We start from the raw sequence: 26,007 nt of genomic DNA, 5'->3' as shown, positions 1-26,007 counted from the left end.
ACTGACTCATGTATCGGACCATCAGTTACCTAGCTAGCTAACATGGCTAAGCAATGCTGAGTGAGTGATTACGTTAATTGTAATGGTTAGAACAAATCACCGGATAAACGATAGATCAAGGGTTGCTTTTAGATAAATGTCAGATAAACAAAACGGAAAACTAGAAGTGGGGGGGGTGTCATATTTACCTCGATGCTGGCGGCGACTGGACAAAATGAACCAGGAAATAGTCAGACGAACATTGTCACACCCCCATTCCTATCTGACCAATGAAAGTTGTCGCAGCGGCTTCCAAGCTGACCAATGACAAGGCTTCTATCATCGGTTGAACGGAGGACCCCGCCCACACAACACAGAAAAAGATTCGCAACCAAAAAACAGGTTTCAATCAAAAAACAGATTCGCAACCAAAAAACAGATTCGCAACCAAAAAACAGATTCGCAAACAAAACGAAAAAAATGTTTGCAAAAGATTTTATTAAAATACAAATCCATGTTTGAAATGTTTTTTTTTGTTTGCAAATATTTATTTTATATGAAAACCCTTTTTTGTTTGATTAAAATTTATTTGAGGTTGCAAATCCCCTTTTTGTTTGATTGAAATTTTTTTTTGATTGCAAATCCCCTTTTTGTTTGATTGAAATTTTTTTTTGATTGCAAATTCCTTTTTTGTTTGATTGAAAATAAAGACACAAATTTCTCTCCATAGGCGATCAGCTGTCTACAGGGCGCCGCGCAGTGATACGAACGAACAGAAGAATATGATATGCCAATCATTTGCCATCTTCTGGGTCCAATCACATTTGAACTGGGGCAAATGGGGCACGCACCCTGGCTCCGCCATTGCCTGGACTGGAACCCAAGTCCTCAGAAGTGGGAGGCGGACGTGCTAACCAGTCAATCACCATGCCGTTTTCTTACATCACAAACCGAAATTACACATAATGCTCAGCAAATAAAAATAACACTGAAAGAGTTCAAATAAACAAATTAGAAATATTTCCAAAATCTTTGAGCTTTCTTATTGTTTACAATTTTAAAAGACTCAAACGACTAAGCAATCAAAAATACATTGAGTCCTTCAAAATTACGCAGGGAGAGAAATATATGTGTGTTTGTCTACTAATGAAACTATTTGTATATTAATAATTGACTAGTCCAGTGTGTCTCTTTTTAGGACTTTGTGTTTGCGTAGGCTTCCTCCCACAATTCCAACAAAAGCATGTTAGTTAGGTTAACTATGCTAAATAACTGAGGCCTGTGGGCCAGATACAAGTTGCCACATCATTTTTATTTATTTTTTTGGTCCACTAAAGCCAGTTAAGCAGCTACAATTCCATTACGGAATCATTTAGTATCAAGTGCCAATTTTACCATGAATTCGTAATTGTGAATAGTCAAGCTAAATCAACAAAACTTAATCTTGGTTTCCCCCCTTTTTTAGTCAGCTCAATTGTTCAACACAGCAACTGAATTTGTCTATTGTTTGTATTAGCAGTTGATCATGTGCGTGTGTGTGCGTGCGTGTGAGCCAGTCTCGTGGAGGTCACTGTAAGTCTATCAGTCTGGTGCATTCACCTCAGAGTGGACAAGAGACTGTGCAGACAAGAAGTCATGGCTCTGCTACTGGAACACCAGTTCAGACCACTGCCAGCTGACAGACAAGTGGAAACCAGACCTTTTCTAGAGGCTGCGTCCTATCTTCAACCATTCTTTGGTAAGTATGCAGTTCCACCCAAATTTGGAAAATTAATTTATTGTGTTTATGATTTGAAATACAGGGTAAAAAAACGTTTTGCATTTGTGCATTTTTGACTGTGCAGTGGTTACAATAAAAACATTAAAAGAGAAAATTGAAAAAAATCTAATAATGAACTTTTTAGATCAGATTTCTCTTCCCCAATTGTTTTATCATGCATAATTTAATTACCTGCCCTGGATTTGAAGTTGTGAAAATGATTAGTATGGTGTTGAGTTCCGCTTGCCCATTCACCGGCACAGGGCACCTTTGTGCCACTTCATTCTGTATTAATATGCCAAAGGTTCTCTATGGAAATTGCCACGTGAAACCTTTTGGAGGAACCAAATCTGATGTCAATATCAAACACTTTTTCTCTCATTTACGCTGACCCTGAAATCTTTTGGCCATGACCCATTACAGGCTCACTCAGTCATGAAATGAGTGTCTGCTACTTTCTCTTTTGTTTTGAGAGGCTTTGCTGCAAACATTTGGGTTCCTGATATTTTTCCAAAACAAGATATGTCCTCACGAACGGGAAGGAATTATTGACAGGACCTGAAAGTGAGTTGAGCAAGCGCCACGTGGGTCCACATACAGTATCTCATTGTTCATTTTCCAGACACCAAATACTCCACCTGTCTAGTCGCCTAATTAAAGTACAACTAATGATAATACAGTACTAATGGGTCTTGGAATAGAGACACTATAGCGGCTCCATTCTGGGGTCATTACAAGGTTAATCAACTGAAGTAAATCATTTTACTGCTTGAAAATGTTTGCATGAATCCCTTACTAGATATTTTATTGATATGCACAAGCCACTGGTAAAATTTTCATCTAAACAGTGTGGATAACTATTTGTAACATTATGTTTTTAATAGAAGTAAGTAGTCCGATTTCAATATTAATGGCTTCACAAAATATTTTATACGCGACAAAAAAAAAATCCTGGTCGTTCAATGAAGCGTGCAGAAATAACACAGCAAGGTCACCCTCTTAAAATAATTGCCAAAGTCATTTTTTTGCAAAAATCATCTCCTCATAATGCAAAAGGTTAATTTTTTTGTGTTTCCTGGAAAATCTGGGGGGAAAAAATGACTCAGGTGATTAGTTTAAGAAGATGTCGACATTGAACACTGTCATACTTTTGGAATGAATGCAAATTGCAAGTTCAGTTCTCCTAATAGAATGTGTCCCCAGACTGCCTTGGCCCGACTATCTTCGCACCCATCAAGTCTGACATATTAGCGAATATTACAGTAAGTATAAGTAATTGAAAGTAAAGAAATGTATTCAACTCTTTTTGCAGTGAGTCCAATTTAATTTTGCTTTGCTTCTGTACTTCCCTCAAACTTGACCTCCTGACTACCAGGAAAAAAAATATTGTCCAATCATGTTTATTTTGATATTCCCCAATCTTTGTGAAGTCACTAGAATACTGCAAAAGAAATAAAATAAAAAAGAATAGCTTTTATTTTTACGCTATGCTATGATGTGTCCACTACAGAGGACATTTTTAAAACTTAAATGCTAGGCTCAAATACAGTTAAAATAATTCAAACAATACTTTTATGTATTCTTAAGAGTCTTATAGAACACATGCTAACAACATTTAAAGCCTAAATTTGTTCAATAAAAAGTGTTATACGCTTACTTTTCCTCTTCCCTAAAAAGTGCTTGCTCTGAGGGAATCCCCACCCCTACACATTTGGTATCATTGGAAAGCTCTGAATGTCCTCTAGAGAGCACAAAGGAGTTACTTCAATCGTATGCACTGGGTGGGAGATTTTCATGTTTCAAAAGGTCCACTACAGAGGACAAATTTGAATTGCTGGTAGTCAGGAGGATATACCAAAGTTTTCTGGAGTTTAAGAAATCGATTCTAACTTTTCATTTAAACAATAGAGAATAAATGTGAATAACAAATACAACATGAAAGCTGAAGTAGAAAAATAGTGGAACATAACATCTTGGCCACATCTGCAAATGTGTATAATTGTTTGTCTTACCTATACAGAATATCGTCACTGTTAGGCAGAAACCTCATCTGTCCAAATTTGGTTAATTTAATATTTTTTTTCATAAATCTCTAACATTGGCCATTAGGTATTTTGTTTAATTACTGAGCCATTTAGTGTTGAAAAAGGCTTCATCTTTTTTGACCAAAATTAATAGCCCAACATTTTTTTTTTCCTTGTACCCTGACAAAGGATGGTTTTGGAGATGCACGGATTCTGTCACGTTTCACCGTAATGTGGACCCAAGTGCAGGGAAGGAAGGCAGTAGGGAGGTTGAGGTGCTCAAAAATGAATTATACTTTAATCAAACAAAACAAAGGGGCAAACAAGGTATTTGGCAACTTAAACCAAAACAACAAAGTCCAGATAACAACAAAAACCAGACGGGGCAAAACGAGGCGTGACAACAACAGCAAGGCAAAAACTCGGCAGCATGACGGGGGGGGAAAAAAACAATGAATCGACACTGACAGCAGGGAGACAAGAAACTAAATACACACACACACACACACTATTTGACACGAGACAGCTGGGCAAGACACAGGTGGCAGCGGGTTCTGATAGGTTGAGGGAGTCAGGTAAACACATGTGGACAGGACAATGCTTGATGAGACAATGGGATACACACAAAGAAAGCAGAACATAACAGATCACAACAGAAACTTAAAGGAACATGATGACAAACTCAAAACCCACAAAAAAAACAAAAACAAACCAAAACCCAAACCATGCCAGATTCCACTCGTCGGCAACAATATGTTTATCACATCATAACAAAATAAGAAATATTTGTGGTCAAATCTTTAGAAAATCAAGGCAGTCTATGACACCAATCCAGGCCGCTTCAGGACCCTTCAACAAATTTTGGAGGTGGAGAAGGAAATGTATGGCTCACAGTGGCCCAAAGTTGGAGCCACGGTGGCGCTCATGTGGCTGAAAAGGTTTGTATGGAGCACACATTGTAATCCTTTCAATGTAATCCGTGCTCATAATCCCATTACATATTTTAAGGGGTCTACGCTTTATCCAAGTGTTCCTTCAAAGTCTGCTTGATGGCGAGAAGGATGAAAACAACCCGAACCTCATTCGAGTCAACGTGACCAAAGCGTATGAATTGACGTTGAAGCGATACCATAGTTGGTGGCTTCAGCAGCTTTTCAGGGTGAGTTCTTTTATGAGATATACATTCATAGACTGTCATCAAAGCAGGAACAGTATATGTGCACAGTAGCCATACATCCATTTTCAAAAGCTCTTATACTCATGAAAGTTATGGGTGAGCTGGAGCCTATCCTCAGTGATTAGCATATTCACAGATATTGATCATTTATAGCACTTACTTAATCTAACATGCATGTTTTTGGAACATGGGAGGAAAAAACATGGGGAAAAAAACATGCAAGCATTAGGGAACATTCAAACTCCACGAAGGGCTTGAGCTGAAATTCGAACCCGGGAGCTCTCGTCAGGTGTACAGCAGGGGTGAAAGTGGTTCGAATTTCTTGCCGGAACTCCCTGACTGACAGATTTTTATTTTATTTTATTTTATTTTATTTTATTTTATTTTATTTTATTTTATTTTATTTTATTTTATTTTATTTTTTGGTGGTTAATTCCTCCTCAAACCACCAACATTAAAAAACAAACAAACAAAAAAAGTCCTTTTGGTACAGTTACAATTACATGGTACACACAATAAATAAAACACAACAGGTCTTACACATGTATTAGGTTACTGCATTACTCTTACTGTAACATGAATGTAACAAGGCATACATGAGAAACTGATTTTCATTCAAATTTTTATTTTTTTAATTATGTGCAATTTAACAGTTAATAGAAACACCTGTAACCCCAAGCTCCACCTCCTATTTCCCCTCATTCCCTCTCTAAATGCTAAACCTCAATTTTAACTATCCATCCATTTTCTTGACCGCTTATTCCTCACAAGGGTCATGGGGGGTGCTGGAGCCTATCTCAGCTGGATTTGGGCAGCAGGTGGGAGACACCCTGGACTGATTGCCAGCCAATCGCAGGGCAAACAGAGACGAACAACCATCTGTTATGTTTGTGTTTCATGCCAGGCTGCTGGGTCACGTGTTTTCCTTTTTGTTTCACAGCGTGGGCGGAGTCCCTAGCTGCACACCTGGGAGTCATCACCAATTAGTCCAGTATTTAGGTGCTGCAGAAGCTGAAGCGCGGCAGCGGATTATTCTCGTCTTGTTGATGTTACTCCTTGTTTCGAGTCCTGACTGTCTTACTCCTGAGACAATTTCATGTGTGTTTTTGCCTTTTGTTAGGTAACCACTAGAATTGTAGTATCTTTGTATCAGACGACGTCCTTCAGCTGGGACTCCGCCCAGCCGCTCTGTTAGTTTGGTATTCTGTTGTACCTTTTGTTAGATAGTTGTTATTGCCTTAGGCACTCCTTTTGTTCCATTTTATTTGTACTTTGTTTTGCATTATTCCCTCACAAACTCATCGTGCTCCTTTTGTTATTACATTTTTGCTCCTACGTTGCTGCTCGTCTTCCGTCTGCTTTGGGGTCCAATCAATCCACTTGCTCCCGAAACACCATCCACACACACACAAGCACACCGAGGGACAATTCGAAGCGCCCAATTAACCTGCCATGCATGTCTTTGGAATGTGGGAGGAGACCGGAGTGCCCGGAAAAGACCCACGCAGGCACGGGGAGAACATGCAAACTCCACCCAGGAAGGCCGGAGCCTGGAGTCCAACCGGAGTCCTCAGAACTGGGAGGCGGACGTTCTAACCACTGGTCCACCATGCTGCCCTCAATTTTAACTATTTTAGAAAATAATATTACAACTTTAATGATGAAAACAAGTAACAGATTAACAAAAAGAAGTCCAAATGTGCACATTGAAATAGAATATACTTTGAAGATAATGTAATCATTGATGTTTTTTTTTTTTTGTGTTTTTTTTTTTTTTTTTAATTGTGTGGACACCAAGTTGCTTCACTTTATGACAGGAGGTGCAGCCTAGATAGCCCGTTTTTTAGGACCGAAGCACCTTTCCGGATCGTTCCGGTCCCAAATCTTTTACCGGAACGTAGTACCGGACCGTTCCAGCCCACTTTCACCCCTGTATACATAAAGTGTTTGATTTAAAAAAAATGCCTTTACAATAATAATGCTTAATTTTTTCATTACTACTGCAAACAACAAAAAAAGAATCCTAATTGTAATACTGCTACTGCATTTTTTATTTATTTATTTATTTTTTTTTATTTTTTTTAAATGTAGTTCTCAAGCTAGATCTTGCATGCTCCCTACTGTTGCATTAGTTGAGAAAGCATTAAGTGATGTGTTGTTATAGAACTGACATTTGTTTTTGCTTCTAGGCAGCTCTCTTTGCTGCCCCTTACAGATCGGAATTCCTGAAGGCGCTCTCCAAAGGCCGCGAAGTTAAGGAAGAGGAATGTCTGGAGAAAGTTAAAAAATTCCTAATCAACTTCTCTGCCACAGTCGATGCAATTTATGAGCTGTACAATAAAATGAATGCAGATCTTGACTACAGAGTTTGAGTGCAAAATAAGCCATTGTCCTTCTCTGATGTGCTTCGTTTACACTCTACATGGTCTTAAACAACTTCAAGTAATACAAAATGTACTGTCTGTGCACTTCTGTGTACTGTCTATGCTATCAAACTATTATTTTTTCCGATTGTTGTATGTTCACTCAGTATACAGTATAATATAAAATGTCTGTAATAAATATGGATTCTAAAGTATTCAGCTGTGTTACCCACACCTGCAAATGGACATTTTGCACTCTTTCTAAACATCTTGACTGGCTCATTTAGCATTTTAGTAAATGATGAAAGCCTTGAGTTGCTTACTGTATGTGAATTGAAACTTGGTTGTGGCAGGCACAGTGTGCAGAAGCATGTTATAGATTTGCACGTGTAATACTATGTATAATAAACAAATGTGCTACATTGGATTTTCTGTGTCCATATCGAAGGATAAATAATAAAAATAATTCTGCATGGGCAATTGTTTAGTGTTAATGTAGTTATTCTATTGCCTTTTTTTTTTTTTTTATGTATTGTATTTATTTATTTTTGGTCGTCGTGTTTTTTCAATGTCCTAGTACACGATCAAGAGTCTCCATCTTGCGGTAATTTATGGTACTGCAGATTTCCAGCCGCGTCATTTCCCACTTTGGAGCCAAGTTTGTAAATGGCAACTTTACTCCACCCTAAATCACGGCAAGAAGCGCGCCTTGTTCTGCTGCATTTCATTTCACCGTGGCCGTCTCAGTTGAAGCGTTTTATGGCATCTGAAAGTCAGAAGCTGAAGAGAGACTAAAATTCAACTTTGGGTGCGTGGAAAAGTATGGAAATGGTGAAGAAATAAAACCAGCGTTCCTGATTAAGGTAAATTATACATTTTGATGACGTCTTTAACACCAGGGGCTTGTATTATATGTATATATATATATATATATATATATATATATATATATATATATATATATATATATATATATATATATATATATATATATATATATATATTTTTTTTAATAAGAACAGTATATTATAGGAAATACATGCAGTTATTATTTTTCCTGTTCACCCTCCGTTTACAATTTTCCCCAAAGTTTTCAGTCTGTATGAGTGCTTCTCAAATTTAAAAAAGCTACACAAAAACAACAACATGACAACATTGTTCTGGTATAGATTAAAAATAATATTTTTAGGACCACTGCACTCATGAGCCTTTGGACTCATCATCACTTTTCTCCCCGTTTTTGAGTGTGAATAATTGTTTTAGGGCATTTGATGCAACAAATCAGACTACTGGTACCCCAACTTCAACTTTTTGTGAAAGTATATTATGGACTTCTGGTCCGCTCTGTTCTTCCTCATGCTGCTCAACCTGGGCATGAGCACCATGTTTGGGACCATGCAGGGAATCCTCACACCTCTCATGGACAATTTTAAGTTGGACATCATCTTTGTGTGAGTGTTTTCACAATCAAATGTGAAGTGAAGTGTAACGGCATGATAATCCAGTGTGTGAGTCACGGCGGTCCCTCATAGTCAGCCCCCCAAATGCCCCACTTGTGTTTGTTTTGTTGCCTTTCAGGGCTTAGATAAGATTGCATTGATATGAGCCGACGCAGGATTTGAGAGGATGCTTTAAGGGATGACATGCTGCATAAACGCTTGTAGGGACCATATCAGCGACATGTATGTTTATGTTCCCACAGTGACGTTGAAGTGGAAGATTACTTGCCGTTTAGCGTAAACCTGTCATGCATTTGAAAGTGCAGGTGGTGTGATTCTGCCTGATGGGACCTCTGACCAATGGCAGAGCTGACGCGACAGTCACTTCATTGCTCTTGGCATCCGTTTTACAAATTTCCAAATGTCAGACACCAGCCCCTTTTTATGTTGTCAGATTTCTGTCTTTTTTTTTTCTTTTCTTTTTTTTAAAGCATGTGTAAACTTTAATAACTGGCTTTGCATTTACTCCTATTTGGTATATATTTTTTTTAGGTTGAACACATGCTTCAGCAAAATTTCCACTCCACTTGAAGAGGAATTTGCCACACTGTTGTCATAAAAGGGATGAATGAGGTACAAAAGCAGTCTTTCTTTGACCTTTCTTTTTTTGAGCTAGGAATTGTGTGTCCATATAACCACATAATTTATTTGTTGTTTGTTGTTGTTGTTGTTGTTGGGTCCCCCCCCCAGTGCAAAGCGCTCTCTTGCATTAAAATGACCATTCAAGCGCAGCACATAACTCAAACTCATCAACAAAAATCAATTCACTCAAACTGTTAATATTATTGGGGTACAATTATCATACTGCTTATCATTCTGGTAATAAATATAATAAATAAATAAATAAATAAATAAATAAATATAGGCCTTTACATGTAGTATAAGACCCACTATGACATGTCTACCATCTAGTGATGATTTGTGACTCTACAACTTAAAGCTGACTTCTGCATATTCGCAGTTCAGCATGCACGGATTTGCATATTCACAGATTGATTGATTTATTTGTAAATACTTCTTTCTTTTTTTCCCCCTCACAAAACAGCATAAGCCATGATTGGTCGCTAACTGAGTAACTGTGATGTCATTTGAAGTTGTTTAAAAGTTGAAAATGGATCGCTTAACTCATATTGCAGAGAAGCAATATTAATCAGAATACCACATTTAGACTAATGCATAGAAAATACTGTTATAAAGAAAATTTTGGGGTTGACTTCTCTTTTAAAAATCCCAAGTAACTTTATGAGTGCAATATACTACTGTATTTCAAATGTGGTGGCTCAGTTCGAATATACTTGTAGTATACTGTACACTATGATGAAGTGTAATGAAGTAAATATGTTAAAAACATATGTAGGTGTACTGCCAAATATGAGGTAACGTAAATGGAAAGTTCCTCAGTGGTAATGGCTCCTTTCGTCCCATTTTGTCTAAAATGATTCAGAATTTGAGCTGTATTAAAAAAAAAAAAAATGCCAGCCCAACTTTAAAAGTATATATTCCCTATATTCCCTTTTTTTTTTTTTTTTTTTTTTGCCAACATCTTTTTCCGTTTACCCAAGAAATTGCTGAGCTAAAAACCCTAAAGGTATACTTTTTTATTCTGACTTTAAAGGGATACTTCAGTTATTTAGCCCATTATAGCACTAAAAAGTTAATATTTTGTCTATAATTAATTTGATACTTTCATTATTTTTCACGTACAATTAATACTTTTAAAAAATAATTTTGCCACTTGTTATCGACTGAAAATGACATCACATGTGCTCAGTGCTCAGGTAACGACCAATCACAGCTCACCTGTTTTCTAGGTTTGGTCATGTGACATTCACAAGCTGAGCTGTGATTGGTTACCTGTGCACATTGTGATGTCATTTTCAGTTGACTGCAAGTTGCAAAATGTGTTTTTAAAGGTACTAATTGTACATGAAAAATTATGAATATATAACATTTATTATAGACAAAATATTACTGTTTGACTGCCAAAAATGGCTAAATAAGTAAAGCATCTGAAGCGTCACGTTTGTTATTCCAGGGTCGCTCTGCTACGACCCTCCTGAAAAGGTGCCACCTCGTCCTGTCCAAGGCTGACACCGTCAGCTCTGTCTCAGCCAGCGCAGCCGTCTCTGTCGATCCCGACGGCGATGTCTCTCAGGCTGACAACGAAGGGCAGTTCTTGTCCGAGTTCTCAGAACTGTTTGAGAGTGCGGATGGCTCGCCATCCACTCAGGATTCATCCCAGGAACTGGTTCAGCCTGAGCAAACAGCGGATGGGAGACAAAACCTGCGAATGAAGTTCCAAGGTGCTTTCAAGAAGGGCATTTCCAACCCCATGGATCTACTGGAATCCACCATATATGAATCGAATGTGGTTCCAGGTCCAAAGAAAGCACCCATGGACTCCCTCTTTGACTACGGCACCTACAGGAACACGAGTAACCAGAAACGACGACGGAAAAAGCTGCCAAGGGGGTGAGAAGGCTTCGATAACACGAAATGACAGCCAGTATCACATCCAGACATCATCCAGTCAAATGACAGCAACAGAATAGATCAGGGGTCAGCAACCTTTCTTGTTAAAGGAGCCATTTTAGGTCAAATAATTAACAAAAAAAACATCAGTTTGGAGCCGTAAAACATTTGAACATTGCGATGACGGAAACAGTGTGTTAGTGAGGGCCCAAGAGCTAATTAGAGTTGCAATAGAACAGAAAAATATGCAGCATTCATTTTCTTCTACCTTTCATGTTTTGTTTTGAGATATGTATATATATATATATATATATATATATATAGATAGATAGATAGATAGATAGATAGATAGATAGATAGATAGATAATTTATCTATATATTTTTTTTTTCTTAAATATATTTTCATACGTTCTTAGACTTTTAAGCCTTTCTGTCAAATTTCTGACATTTTTGGGAATTGTATGGACATATGGTAATTTTCTGCCCCTCTTCTTCCTTTTTTTTACATTCTTTTGGGTAATTTTTGCTTACTTTTTATCCCTGCTTTGATATTATTTTTGGCAACTTTGTGGACATTTTATGTTAAATTTCAGGATTTCTTCTTTTGTGTTTGGATGCTTTATAGTTACTTTATAGTTATTTTCTTTCCTGCCTATCCTTCAGTTTTCTGACTTTTTTTTTCTTCGCAATTTTGTGGACATTTTAGGGTTACTTACTTTTTGATCGTTTAATTTTCTGACTTTTTATTCAGTTCTGTGACATTTATTTATTTTTTTGGCAATTTCATGGACATTTTAGGCTATGGTAATTTTACTCACCTTTTGGTCATTTTAAAACTTTTTCATCTACCATTTGCCTCTCTTTTTCTGACAACTTACAAATTTGGACATTTTTTGAATATTTTATATATATATATATATATATATATATATATATATATATATATATATATATATATATATATATATATATATATATATATATATATATTTTACACCCAAAAAAATAAAATTAATATAAATAAATAAATATTAGAGTTCCACAGGTAGCCACAAGAGAGGGACTAATGAGCTACATGTGGCTCCAGAGCCACAGCTTGCAGACCTCTGGACTAGATGAATTTCCTTTCATTTGGACGACAGTTGGAAAAATATCGTCCAAAAATAATCCTTCAAGTACTGTAGACAGAGGTGTGCCACATGAGGAAGTGAGAGCACACACACGTGTACACTGTGGACCTCTTTCAGTAATCTAACAGAGCGCGTGTTGTTGTTGCCTTCCGTGGCTGTTGAGGTAATATTTAGACAACTGCCTCCACCCTGCACTCTCATTGCTTATGCACACGAGATGGTCAAAAGTATTAGGACAGTTAGTAATAAGACCTCGAGACCTGAAGTGAAATTGTGAGGGGTGTACTTACTTTTGTGAGATACCGTACATTCATCCAGTTTCATCTTACAGTTGACACCTATATGGTTTGTGTGTCTTCATAGAAAAACAGAGACATCCACCGTGGACGGTCCAAGCGAAGACCCGCCAAAGGTGATGAAAGTATTCAACCGCTCAGTTCTGTTTGAGTGTGTTTCACGTGGGGACCCCGAGGCCTTGGAGGGCCTGTTGGAGTACTTGCAAAGTCACGACAAGAGGCTGACGGATGAAGAGTTCAAAGGTAGGACTGGGAGTGTCTGCATTCTCAGGATGTGTTTAAACAGTCCCGGGCCTTTAGTTGTGAAGCAGAGCCCATTGTAATCTCCACCTTGTTGACTTTCTGTTTTCCGCTGATCCTCTGGGTTCTTTGACCCAGATAGATTTGACCAGGAAAGGGCGCTGATGTCATAGACTCTGTCTTGCCACGGGCAGTCCCAAGGAAAGCTTCCTGTATGCTCTCGGCTTATAACAGGGAGCAGTGAAAAATCACAGCAAACTGTGGACGATTGGAGGTGCCAAACAGTCTCAAAGACTCTGTATTTAGAAAAAGGCTAAAAATAGAGGAGAGAGGACTTAATTTCATCTCTTCAATTTCATTTGAAAACTCTCGTGAGGGTAAGCGGTTCAGGTAATGGATGGAAAAGTTTCCAAAGTTAAAACATCTTCATTTTTTTTTGTCTTTAACTTTTTATTTTCCATATAAATTACACATTAGGTACACCAGCTCAAAGATTTAAAAGAAGAGCTGGATAAAAATGTATCTTATTGCTAACATGCAGATATAGAAATACAGACAAGGCATAAATAAATAAATAAATAAATAAATAAATAAATAAATAAATAAATATCCATCCATCCATCCATCCATCCATCCATTTTCTTGACCGCTTACTCCTCACAAGGGTCGCAGGGGGTGCTGGAGCCTATCATAGCTGGCTTTGGGCAGTAGGCGGGGGACACCCTGGACTGGTTGCCAGCCAATCGTAGGGCACAATAAATAAATAAATAAATAAATAAATAAATAAATAAATAATATTAGAATTATTTTTAACATTAATAAATCAAATTACTGTTGGAAGGATAAATCAAGATGCAGGTAGAGTATTATAATATGGGGAGTTAAAATTTTTTTCCAGACATAAATATAAAATATATATATATATATATATATAAAGAGATTCAAACTTAGAAACTCGCAACTGTGAGGCAGTCATTCTAACTGCAGACAATACTATTCAGAAATTCTATATAAAATCAAATAATATGAGAAAAGCGAGGCAGACAGAAGACAGAAGGTTTTTGGAGAAGAGTATACTTTGGTGTGAACTTAAATAAATTGAAATACAGGAAAACCTATAATAATGGCAATAATAATAATAATAATAATAATAATAATAATACATTTTCTTGACCGCTTATTCCTCACAAGGGTCGCGGGGGGTGCTGGAGCCTATCCCAGCTGGCTTTGGGCAGCAGGTGGGGTACACCCTGAACTGGTTGCCAGCCAATCGCAGGGCACACAGCGATGAACGAACAACCATCCACACTCACAAGCACACCTAGGGACAATTCGGAGCACCCAATTAACCTGCCATGCATGTCTTTAGAGTGTGGGAGGAGACCAGAGTACCCGGAGAAGACCCACGCAGGCACAGAGAGAACATGCAAACTCCACCCAGGACGCCGGAGCCTGGACTCGAATCCGAGTCCCGAGAACTGGGAGGCAGACGCGCTAACCAGTCAGCCTATAATAATAATAATAATAATAATAATAATAATAATAATAATAATAATAATAATAATAATAATAATAATAATAATAATAATAATAATAATAATAATAATAATAAAAACAGTGAGACAGTGTGCAGATCTGGAAGCCACTGCAAATCTACAATTTATGTAAAAAAAATAAAATAAAAAAATAAAAAAATAAAAAAAAACTATTTGAAACCCCACTCTATGGCAAATGCGTTCATTTAATAGTTATTAATTTTACAACAAAAAACACTCCACACTCTTTGTTTTGTTTTCATGTTCCCATTAGAGCCGTCCACTGGTAAGACGTGTCTTCCTAAAGCCCTGTTGAACCTCTACAGCGGACAGAACGACACCATCCCGCTACTGGTGGACATAGCAGAGAAGACAGGAAGCCTGAGAGAATTTATGAACACGCCTTTCAGGGATGTCTACTACAGAGGTGGGTATGTATGGTGCTCATTTGTTGGTCTAATTTGAGTCCTTCCACCACCGAGCTACAAAATGCTTGGGCGGTGGGCGAGGTCTTATTGGGAGAAAACGGAATGTACAGTGGAAATGTGCTCTCAGTAACTATTTACAGCTGAGCTTTCATTTATTTTGTGCACCCCAGTATCTATTATTTTTGTTATTCTTGACTAAAGTGATCGAAATTTTCATCCTCTGCAAAGGTCAATTACACTTTTCAAGCTGTGTGAAACTGTTGGGTTCATTTGACAACATCCAAACATTAAGGTCACCCGTTTCCATAGCAACACTTTGCAGCCCTCACTCAGCTTTGTTTGACATTTGCCCTAAAGGTCTCCACTTTCCTAAGCTCCCTTCTCATGATTATTCTGTAAGAATGATTTCTCATTGCAAATTTGCACATAGCTTGAAGATTATTTGTTTTTATCAGGCCAGACGGCGCTCCACATTGCCATCGAGCGTCGTTGTAAACAGTATGTGGAACTACTGGTGGAGAAAGGTGCTGATGTTCACGCTCAGGCCAGAGGACGCTTCTTCCAGCCCAGGGACGAGGGCGGCTACTTCTACTTTGGTAATAGATTCTTCCTGCTTTAAACTGTGCCTTTGTCTCTAACTAAACACTTTATTATATCTCAAACCTCTTCTTTAAGTGATTAAAAACTATAGACAAGGAGCCAAGTTCAGGAAATGACGCAGCTATAATGATGTTCCTTTACCAGACACTCTTTTCCACTCTGACTGCATTTAAAACAGTTGCTAAGAAAGAATAGTACCTACTTGGTACATGTTCTTGGCAGGGAAATGTAAGCGCCAGCTTTTCACCACTACTTTTTTTTTTTAAATGGGCAAATTCAGACACTGACAGTGTCTTCAGACTCCACCTTTGGCAAAGGTTTCTTGAAAGCTGCCTTGCAATGTTCTACAAAAACACATCTGTATAGCATTCCGCATGTTCAAGTTGCATCAGAAGAAAGGTGTCTGTGTTCCGAAGTGGAAAACAAACATCCGATGTTGGAAGGCAGGATCTCACGCTGAAGAAAACCCAACACTGCCCTCTGTTGGTAAATGTGGCTAACTGACATTAAAGCAACCATGAAGTATGGGTAGACTCATACAATTCTGTAGTTTTTCAAGCAGAGGTGGGGAAAGTACTTATACTTAATACCTAAGTAAAAGTACAGATACTTGTATAGGAAAGATGCCAGGAAAAGTAAAAGTATTGCTTCAACTGCTGTATTAAAGTACAAAAAAGAGAGAAGAAGAAAAAGAAGAATAGTACAGTCTTAAAAAATTAAGTACCAAAAATAAAAACAAATTTACATTTTCTTTTTACTGTCAATTAAACCCTTTTTGATAACTTGTCACACCAACAGAGTTCACAATGAAAAGAAGAAAATCACGTCACTTGTTGTTTTATGCAACAAGAGCATAGCTAACATTAGCTTAACATCTTTGCTGACATTGTGATGGCGTACCATAACAAAATGTTAGGCTAGCTACAAGAAAAAAAAAAAACCTTACTTGTTTACATTTGTTCAGTTTAGATGGATATTAAAATTAAATAAAGCCAGTAATAGAAAATGTTTTGCTTATTTGAATTAGTTGCAACATAATTGTTAAATGCTCTCAGGTTCACCTCTAGGTTGGTGTTGTTCCTGTTTTGTTTTTTTCCTCCTGCCTTTTGAAAGACCCAAAGATATCAATTAATCAAGATCCCAAATGTGTATCTCTCACTCTATTTACATTTTTTTTATGGTTGACAAAGGATTTGAAGTACAATGAGTTAAAATAAAGGTAGTAAAAGTAAAAAGTAGTGACAACAAGAAATACTATAAGTACAGAGATAGCTGAAAAATCTTTGCGGAGGTGTTTATACCTTGTTACTGTACAAGTAGACAAATCCAGAATACTGGAAGAAACCCACACAGGCATAAACCTGTAGGCTGAGATCCAAACCACAAACCTCAGAACATTGAGGCAGATGTACTAACCACTAGCCCATCACGCTGGCCCAGTGTAATCTACAACCTCATTATGAATGATGGAATAAAATTGGAGTATCTACAGTCACTATTTTTGATTTGTTAATGAAAAAATATAAGCAGCTATGGAAATAATGAGGCATAAAAAAATACTGGTTCATGACTGATTAAATATTTCTATTTAATATTGTAAAAGCCATAAAGCAGTTGATTGTGACTGTTTTCATTTTTGTCTTGTCAATATAATGCTTGTTCATATTTGATTGTAAACGCACACGTTACCCCTCACCCATCACAGACGAGCTGATTTCTATTTGCACGTAGCACGGTTGTCATTCCCAAATCCCAGCGTGTCCGTGCACAGTGTGAGTAATTTGCTGCGGAGCTTTGCGGCGAGGTGAACAGGAACCTGGCAGGGCTGATGGCTAATGGGATTTCGACTCACGCTAACACTCAGCGTGCACCCGTGCAAATCCATGAAGAGGAGCGTTTCTATCTGAGGTGACAAAGTAATCTGTCACCCATGGCAACGGCTCATTTTCTGCAGCTGCTTTTGGCACTCTAGCCCCATTGCAACCTTCCCACCAACAAACTGCTAATTGTGCAGTTTTCATAGCAGGGATTTAAGTCCAATATTTGATCCATGTTTAAGCGTGCTTTGCGAAAACAAAAAGCTAGCAACAGTTCGTAATTAAAGTCCAAGTTACTGTCCTCCCCTGAGAATTGACAATTCCTCTCTCTGCCTTCCCACAGGTGAGCTTCCTCTCTCACTGGCCGCATGCACCAACCAGCCCAACATTGTGCACTACCTGACGGAGAATCCTCACAAGAAGGTCGACCTGCGGCGACAAGATTCCCGCGGCAACACGGTCCTGCACGCCCTGGTGCACATTGCAGATAACACCAAGGACAACACCCGTTTCCTCACAAAGATGTATGACCTGCTTCTGATCAAGAGCGCCAAATTGTACCCAGACTGCAGCCTGGAGAGGGTGCTCAATAATGATGGCATGTCTCCTCTTATGATGGCGGCCAAACTGGGCAAGATTGGGGTAAGAATGTACAACAATTTCAAATTACAAATCACTGGAAGTGTAACAGTATGCCAAAATCACAGTTTGCTACATACTCCAGTTTTAAAGGTGCTCTCTGGAACAATTTGGACAAAAGTATCTTTACAAATAGCCTTTTTATTTGACCATTTATGACTGAAACATCTTCTAATTAGTAGATTAACACCTTAGCTGTCAGCTTAGCAGCAAGCCTCTGGCCAATAGTTTCAGACTGGATTCAGCTTCGAATTTCCCGCCCTCTGTCTGCGGATGTGATGTCATGTGTGCATTGTGTATGTGAGGAAGGGGGTGTGCGACTCAAAATGCAATTTTCTGCGTTCAGCAGTCTTAATGCTTTGTGAAAACAGAAACATATTTACTGACGGGTATTGCATTCACTTGGAAATTTTTTTTAATTACAATTTCTATGATGGAAAGCTAGTCTGGAACAATAGCCAAGGAAAAATTGCTTTCTCATGCCAAATGAGTTTTACACCTGTGGGTTACGGTGTCATGGTTAATTTCATGCATAATAGTCACTTATTTCTGTTTTGCATATATATATATATATATATATATATATATATATATATATATATATATATATATATATATATATATATATATATATATATATATATATATTTCTTACTTGTGAAGGTCAGTGGCAATCATCACACACAAAAAAACTAATTGTAGTAAGTTATTGTTGGACCTACCATAAGTCAAATTGTATTTTTTATTTTTATTTTTTTTATTTAGTTTTTTTTACATTTGGCACCTTAATTTTTACACTTTGAGCCACAAAGTGCTAGGATGCCCAAAAAACATATACAATGAATATGTAGTGTTTTTGTGAAAACTAGACAAAGTATGTAATCAGTCGTATCTTACTTCATTTGACAGGTTTTTCAACACATCATCCGACGTGAGATCAAAGATGAGGACGTCCGTCATCTGTCCCGCAAGTTTAAGGATTGGGCCTATGGACCAGTGTACTCCTCCCTCTATGATTTGTCTTCATTGGACACCTGTGGAGGTGAACCATCTGTGCTGGAGATCCTCGTTTACAACAGTCGTAGTGAGGTAAAAAAAAACAACAACAAAAAAACCACGACAAGCCTACATGTATCTATAAGAAATATTGTTTCCTTCCAGTCCAGGGTATTAAAAAGTCAGATGTGCTTTTTGTCAGATCCGTCATGAGATGCTGGCAGTGGAGCCCATCAATGAACTGCTGAGGGCCAAGTGGCAGAGGTTTGCAGCTGTGACCTTTTACATCAACGTGGTTTCCTACCTCTTCACCATGATCATCTTCACCCTGGTGGCTTATTACCACCCGACGCAGGGAACGGTGGGTAGAAGAAAGCCAGTGAGTCAACAGCGGGTGCACTCATACACTGTGCCATGGATGGGCAACTTAAATGATAGGCAGTGGTCGTTAGGGATGTCACGATAAGGGCAATATCGTGATATCGCGATATTAAAACTGCCACAATATCGTCGACGTCATGTTCAAAATATTTAAAAGGAACACATTTGTTAAAAACAAGTCAGGTTGATTTCCATTTGTGCAGTTCTAACACCCTCTAATGGCTAGTTTATTCGTGCTATTGAATTTTCATTAGGGATGTTTTTGCCTTCTATGTTTAAAATATATGCTAATTGTCAGATGAAGGGTAACCTAATTTGCTTGTGAAGCGATCAATGTGTGCTTGCTTTAGCAAGTAAGTGCCTCAATATTGTTATTAGAGATTGTAAGGTGGTTTATATGCATTGCTGTTATGTACAAAAACACAATATTGTTTTTTTAGTATGAGCTTTCTTTTTTACAATATTGTGATCTTTTTTAAATATCGCCAACGCCCCACAATATCGTGATAATTATCGTATCATGACCTTGATATCGTGATAATATCGTATCGTGATGTTTGGATATCGTTACATCCCTAGTGGTCGTAGGAGGCTGTCTGAAAAGAAAAAAAAAAAAAAAAATCAGTTTAAATATGGACAAAATATGTGTGCCTTTGTTATTGATACAATGTACATACATCATAGTATCTTTCATTTTTCATGTATTTTTTTTAATAAAGTATAATAATAATAAACTTCCTTAATGCATGTATAAGACATCCAGTCTTTAACAACAAAGGGTTTGAACAATTTAAAAAAAAAAAAACGTTTTTTTTTTTAATCGTGCAAATGGTTCTCGCAAAGACAAACAACAAATACAACAGTCTTAAAAAATAACCAAAGCGAAGAAAATTAAAGTAGCTAACAAAAATTACGAAAAGAACATACATTGACAACATATGAGAACGCATTAATAGTGCACAAATAGTTTGTAAAGTTTGTCAAAAGTCAAATTGTTACACTGGTGATCATTTGTAAATACAGTATTTTGGTACTTTTTTTTTATACAAAGAAGTGATTTGGGTGAAACCAACACATGTTCTACTACTGATAAAGATCTATCAGAATAATCTAAATTGGCATTCAAAAGGTTCTCTTTTTATGGCTGGCGGTGAAATAAAACATTAAAAAATAGATATTAAAATGTTTCATTGTAAAACGATTAGACATTTAATATAACAGTATTCACAGTATTCGTATATTCTTTATCCTCTGCAAGGAGTTGAGTGGTCCATCTTCTTTGTTTGTAGTTATTTCAGTAATTCTCATTAGATTAAATTGGTGTATCTAAAATGGGTATATTTTTTTGCATGCTCTATTATAATTGTATTCTTCTTGAGTGCTTCTGAATAAGTTTCCTGTTTGTCTTGTAGCCCCCGTACCCTTATACAACATCCAGTGACTATTTGCGGATGGCAGGAGAGGTCATCACGTTAGCATCCGGAATCTTCTTCCTTCTAACCAACGTGAGCTCAAATCAAATATTTAATGGCTGGTTGCTCACTTGGCGTCGTTAATGAGTGTTTGTTGTTGCGTTTATGGAAATGCGTCTTCAACTCATTGCAGATTAAGGACCTCTTCTTGAAGAAGTGCCCTGGGGTGAAGTCGTTATTTATTGATGGATCCTTTCAACTGCTGTAGTAAGTCTCACACTGCCTCCCACACACGATTCTTCCTCACATCTTGTGCATTTTTACCCGCGGCAAATTCTGTTTCCTCTTAATTGAATCGTCGAGTTTATCTCCTCCCTGCCATGTTTTCAAGTTTACATCTTTAATTAAAGCCGTCATTAAAACAAAGGGCGATGAATGTTGAACACCTTTGTACATTTGTTGATATGGCAGTCATGTGTCTCTGCGCGACGTATGCACCGCAAGCGCTATCCTTGACACCCGGTCTTTGCCCGCTTATCCTTTCAGTTTCATCTACTCGATACTGATCATAGTCACGGCCGCTCTGTACTTGTCCGGCATTGAGGCGTACGTGTCTGTGATGGTCTTTGCTCTTGTCCTGGGCTGGATGAACACACTTTACTTCACCAGAGGCCTCAAGCTCACTGGTACCTACAGCATCATGATACAGAAGGTGGACACAATGCAGAGAAAATATTAAGTAATCGTCAAACCTCAAGAGCGACTAAGATGTGTTTGTTTTTTATCCCTAGATTCTTTTCAAAGACCTGTTCAGGTTCCTACTGGTGTACGTACTCTTCATGATTGGTTATGCATCAGGTAAGATGACCATAAACCTGAAAGCAAAAAAGTTGTCTATTTTATGTTAATACATGTTCTTTTAATTCAGCCAGTGTAAACAGTGTCACAGTGTACCGGTAAAGTGGAAGTCAACCTTAAATATTTCTTGACAATAATATGTTTTATGCGACCTCAGCAAACATGACATTCTGATTAATATTACATTCGTGGAATATGAGTTATGAAGCAAAATCCAGCCGTTTTTATTCATCTCAGGGGGCGGCCATTTTGCTACCTGCTGTCGATTGAAGACGACATCAATGTTGCGCAGAGCTCAGGATGAGCGTGAGTGATTGGTTGTTACCTGAGACCTGAGCAACTGTGATGTTATTTTCACTCGATAGCAAGTGGCAAAATGGCTGCCTTCTGATATTGATAAAAACTTCTGTATTTTGCTGCTTAAAGAGGAAGTCAACCTTAAACATTTCTTGACAGTAATATGCTATATGTGACCTCACTAATCTAAACTCAACATTCTGGTTAATATTACATTTGTGGAATAAGAGTTATGAAGCAAAATCCAGCCATTTTTATCCATCTCAGGGGGCAGCCATTTTGTCACTTGCTGTCGACTGAAGATGACATCACAGTTGCTCACTGCTCAGGCAACAATCAATCACAGCTCACCTGTTTTCTGAAGCTGAGCTGTGATTGGCTGTTACTTAAAACCTGAGCAACTGTGATATTTTCACTTGATAGCAAGTGGCAAAATGGCTGCCTTCTGATATTGATAAAAACTGCTGGATTTTGCTGCTTGAAGAGGAAGTCAACCTTAAACATTTCTTGACAATAATATGCTGTATGTGACCTCACTAATCTAAACATGACATCTGGTTAATATTGAATTTGTGGAATATGAGTTATGCAGCAAAATTCAGCCGTTTTTATCCATCTCTGGGGGCGGCCATTTTGCCACTTGCTGTTGACTGAAGATGACATCACAGTTGCTCAGGGCTCAGGCAACAACCAATCACAGCTCACCTGTTTTCTGAAACTGAGCTGTGATTGGTTGTTCGCTAAACCTGAGCAACTGTGATGTCATCTTCAGTCTACAGCAAGTGGCAAAATGGCCGCCTTCTGATATTGATAAAAATTGGCTGCTTAACTCATATTACACTAACACAATATTAACCAGAATATCGTATTTAGACAGTGGGGCTGCATAGAACATATTATTGTCAAGAATTATTTTGGGGAGTTGACTTCGCCTCTAAGTCTCTGTAATAGAAAAACTTTTATATTTCGTCTACCCATTTTGTTACCATGTTAAATTAAAACAGTACTTCTGTTAAAAAATGAAAACAAAGTGTAAACAAGTTAAAAACATATGTGGTATTCTCACCCTTGCATAGCCTTAGTATCCCTCCTCACTGTGTGCCCTCCCCCGGGCACGGACTGTCCCGGAGACTGCCCGACGTACCCCAAATGCAGAGACCCCGACACCTTCAGTATCTTCTTACTGGACCTCTTTAAGCTGACCATCGGGATGGGAGAGCTGGACATGATCCACAGTGCTCAGTACCCTGCAGTTTTCCTCATTCTATTAGTGACTTACATCATCCTCACCTTTGTGCTGCTGCTCAACATGTTGATCGCCCTGATGGGGGAGACGGTGGGACAGGTGTCGAAGGAGAGCAAAAAGATCTGGAAGCTTCAGGTCAGTTGGTTCTTCTTAAAGTCAAAATGTCATATCAAGGAAAAGTAGTAGTCCACATTATGACATCTGTTAGTTGCACTCAAGTCAATTTTTTTTTGTTTTTTCTAATGTTTAATTGATGCCCCAGTGAAGAGATCAATCATCAGAAATGCACTATAACACATCATGTGTACTGCTATTTTAGTAAAATACCTTAGTAAAATACCTATTGTCAAATCTTCTCTTTGAACAAGCACATGCGCGTATACATGCACACACACACTCATCACACACACATACGTGTGTGCATGTCACTGTTACTGCTTGGTTACACATGGTCACAGGCCTGAACTCTCCGTCCCAACCGAACTTTCTTGTTTTGGTATAAGAATGGGGACATAGGAAGCACATAATTCGGCTCAACCAAAAATGCTAATTGGCTCTCTAGCGCCATTTGGTGTATCATGGCTTTTATGACTCTCAAGTCAAAATTTTTTTTTCTATGTTTAGTTTATGCTCGAACAGGTAAATTGGGTAATTACGGGAAATGCACTATAACACATCAGGTGTACAATGCATTAAAAAAAAAAAAAACGAAAAATTTTGATTTATAATGGGAGTCAGTGAAGCCAACGCTTGGTCAAATCGAACATGTGTACTATAAAAACTTGTATCCCACATATAATAACGACAATAGTAATTTGGAAATTATAGCTGGTGCCCTTTTGAAATTCAATATGTTGGGCCAATCCACAAGTGAATTTTTGATATTCTTTACCTATAAAAATATAAAGAATAATATGCAAAATAACCAAAAGCACACAATGGTTAAACGAATGTCTGTTTGTAGTGGGCAACGACCATCTTGGACATCGAACGCTCATTTCCAGTTTGCATTCGCAAGTCATTTCGAGTTGGTGAGATGGTTACTGTCGGCAAGAACTGGGATGGAACGCCTGACCGACGATGGTGCTTCAGGTACTTTTTCTTTTCACAGTTGTTCTGCATTAATAATTTTAGGTATTGAGTCATGAGCCACGTTTACACGATCAGAAGTAATTAAAGTGATAGAATATCTCCGTCAAAGTAGAATATTCACTCGTGTTTGGCTAATAATTATATTGCAAGCGCATTTGTAAGTGCAAGGAGTACATGAGTCCAGGTTTGCTCCCTGCTTTAAAGGTCAAGGGTACAAAGGAGGGTACCACCACTGTGATAAGGCATCGTTGCCCAAGAATCAGAGGCATTGTGAAAACTTGAAAAGTGATGATGATTCAAAAGGCTCATAACTAACATGGGGTCAGAAAGAAGTCTTCTTTGTGGTCGGGCCCAAAATGATACAATGCTCTCGATTACCAAGAGAGAAATGAAGCTTCGGTTTGTGTCAAAATTTGATTGATGACCTCATACGACGTCATATGACAGCAACGATAAAAATGCTTGATGTGTTTGACCTAAGACATCTTCAGTCTTATTATGGCAACACTCATATGCTAGCCTTATTTTGCTGTGATAAGCGATATATTTTTGGCCTGGCGTGAAGGGCTATTTTACCGTGATTACAATAGGTTGCCTGTCAATAGGTTATTTTAGCGTGATGTGTACGTTGCTGAGAATCTGTTATTTTGCCGTGAATCATGTTTCCTTCCTGTCTCGCTTCTCTAGCTGGCTTGTTGTCAGCCACGACAATAACTACTGTGTTTGGCATACGTTTCAACAAATTGGCCAAATGGAAATCATGCAATGCAGCCATAATAAAGCCACAAAAATGACAAACAAACAATGTTTACTTCCTTATTTTTCACTGTCGGCGATGCTCCTGTCCACTCGTTTACCTCCATGAACTGCATGTAGTGTGACAGCTGTGGCCGGGTGTGCAAATGCCCCGTTGCATTATGAGGTGAAAAATGATGAACATAAATCCTGCACTGCAGAAGACATAATAAATTGTAAACGGTACGAATAAACACTGTTTGTTTTTCTAACAATTCTCAAACGAATTGGTAATGTGGCCAAAATGCCTAAAACATGGGGGTTTGTTTACAGTCACGCATGCGCAAATAATACCCCTTGGCATGAGGGGAAGCTATGCTAACTTTTAGCATTTAGCCTACGAATACGTTGGAACATATTTGTGAATACGTTCGAACATATTTGCCAAAAAAATATTTATTCCGCATTGGCATCGCTACGCTTCCACAGAAAAGGAAAAGTCCGAAAAAAAAAAAAAAAGGCGCAACAACTGGACGGGAGACCACAACAAAGTGAGTCAAAGTTGGCTCACAGCACCTGAGCATGAAATAGAAATAATAAAAAGCAACTAATGAAAAGATTATTTAAAAAAAAAAAGTCTGAACATTAACAAAAATTGTATATACAGGGTGACCCAAAAAGATGCGTACCCATATTTTATTGGATAAAAAATCCATTTTTTAACGAATGTCTTTTCTTTTTTTTTTTTTTTTTTTTTCTTTTTTTTTTTTTTTTTTTTTTTTTTTTTTTAAGAGCTCAGAATTGTTCATTCGGTAGTCTTACCGATTCAACGTCTTGTCATCATTGCTCTTTTTTTTTTTTTTTTTTTTTTTTTTTTTTTTTTTTTTTTTTTGTGTGTGTGTGTATGTGTGCGTGCGTTTGCGTGCGTGCGTTTGCGTGCGTGCGTGCGTTTGCGTGTGTGCGTTTGCGTGCGTTTGCGTGCGTGCGTGTGCGTGCGTGCAAATACTTATAAATTTATACTCATTCATTCA

At 37.8% G+C, this 26,007-nt stretch overlaps 2 protein-coding genes and 1 long non-coding RNA gene across 3 annotated transcripts in view; 2 read left to right on the top strand and 1 right to left on the bottom strand.

Annotated features, from left to right (window-relative positions):
• Positions 1 to 1,579: 1,579 nt before the first annotated feature.
• Positions 1,580 to 7,640, top strand: gltpa (glycolipid transfer protein a). The gene is made up of 5 exons (XM_077522561.1): positions 1,580 to 1,717; positions 2,942 to 3,000; positions 4,567 to 4,700; positions 4,771 to 4,921; positions 7,129 to 7,640. Exons 1-5 carry the CDS (start codon positions 1,615 to 1,617, stop codon positions 7,309 to 7,311), a joined length of 630 nt encoding a protein of 209 aa, XP_077378687.1. The 5' UTR covers positions 1,580 to 1,614; the 3' UTR covers positions 7,312 to 7,640.
• A 398-nt stretch (positions 7,641 to 8,038) lies between these two features.
• Positions 8,039 to 26,007, top strand: part of trpv4 (transient receptor potential cation channel, subfamily V, member 4) — a 23,002-nt gene continuing 5,033 nt past the window's right edge. Inside the window, exons 1-15 of the mRNA XM_077522784.1 lie at positions 8,039 to 8,165; positions 9,294 to 9,374; positions 10,837 to 11,273; positions 12,768 to 12,943; positions 14,750 to 14,902; positions 15,359 to 15,499; positions 17,664 to 17,962; positions 18,869 to 19,048; positions 19,158 to 19,316; positions 20,749 to 20,841; positions 20,942 to 21,015; positions 21,295 to 21,460; positions 21,540 to 21,606; positions 22,980 to 23,284; positions 24,114 to 24,241. Coding sequence (XP_077378910.1) covers positions 9,366 to 9,374; positions 10,837 to 11,273; positions 12,768 to 12,943; positions 14,750 to 14,902; positions 15,359 to 15,499; positions 17,664 to 17,962; positions 18,869 to 19,048; positions 19,158 to 19,316; positions 20,749 to 20,841; positions 20,942 to 21,015; positions 21,295 to 21,460; positions 21,540 to 21,606; positions 22,980 to 23,284; positions 24,114 to 24,241 — 2,387 coding nt within the window. The 5' untranslated portion in view covers positions 8,039 to 8,165; positions 9,294 to 9,365. The remainder of the gene's footprint in view (positions 8,166 to 9,293; positions 9,375 to 10,836; positions 11,274 to 12,767; positions 12,944 to 14,749; positions 14,903 to 15,358; positions 15,500 to 17,663; positions 17,963 to 18,868; positions 19,049 to 19,157; positions 19,317 to 20,748; positions 20,842 to 20,941; positions 21,016 to 21,294; positions 21,461 to 21,539; positions 21,607 to 22,979; positions 23,285 to 24,113; positions 24,242 to 26,007) is intronic.
• On the bottom strand, positions 20,738 to 23,296 carry LOC144019620 (uncharacterized). Its single transcript, XR_013283728.1, has 4 exons — positions 23,194 to 23,296; positions 22,970 to 23,122; positions 21,555 to 21,623; positions 20,738 to 21,438 (listed from the first exon to the last, which is right to left on the bottom strand). It is a non-coding gene; the product is annotated as an uncharacterized LOC144019620 (long non-coding RNA).

This window comes from Festucalex cinctus, chromosome 5, assembly GCF_051991245.1.
Source record: "Festucalex cinctus isolate MCC-2025b chromosome 5, RoL_Fcin_1.0, whole genome shotgun sequence".
Classification (NCBI taxonomy): Eukaryota; Metazoa; Chordata; class Actinopteri; order Syngnathiformes; family Syngnathidae; genus Festucalex; species Festucalex cinctus.
Note: the sequence above shows the minus strand (reverse complement) of the source record. Positions and strands in the feature narration are given on the sequence as shown.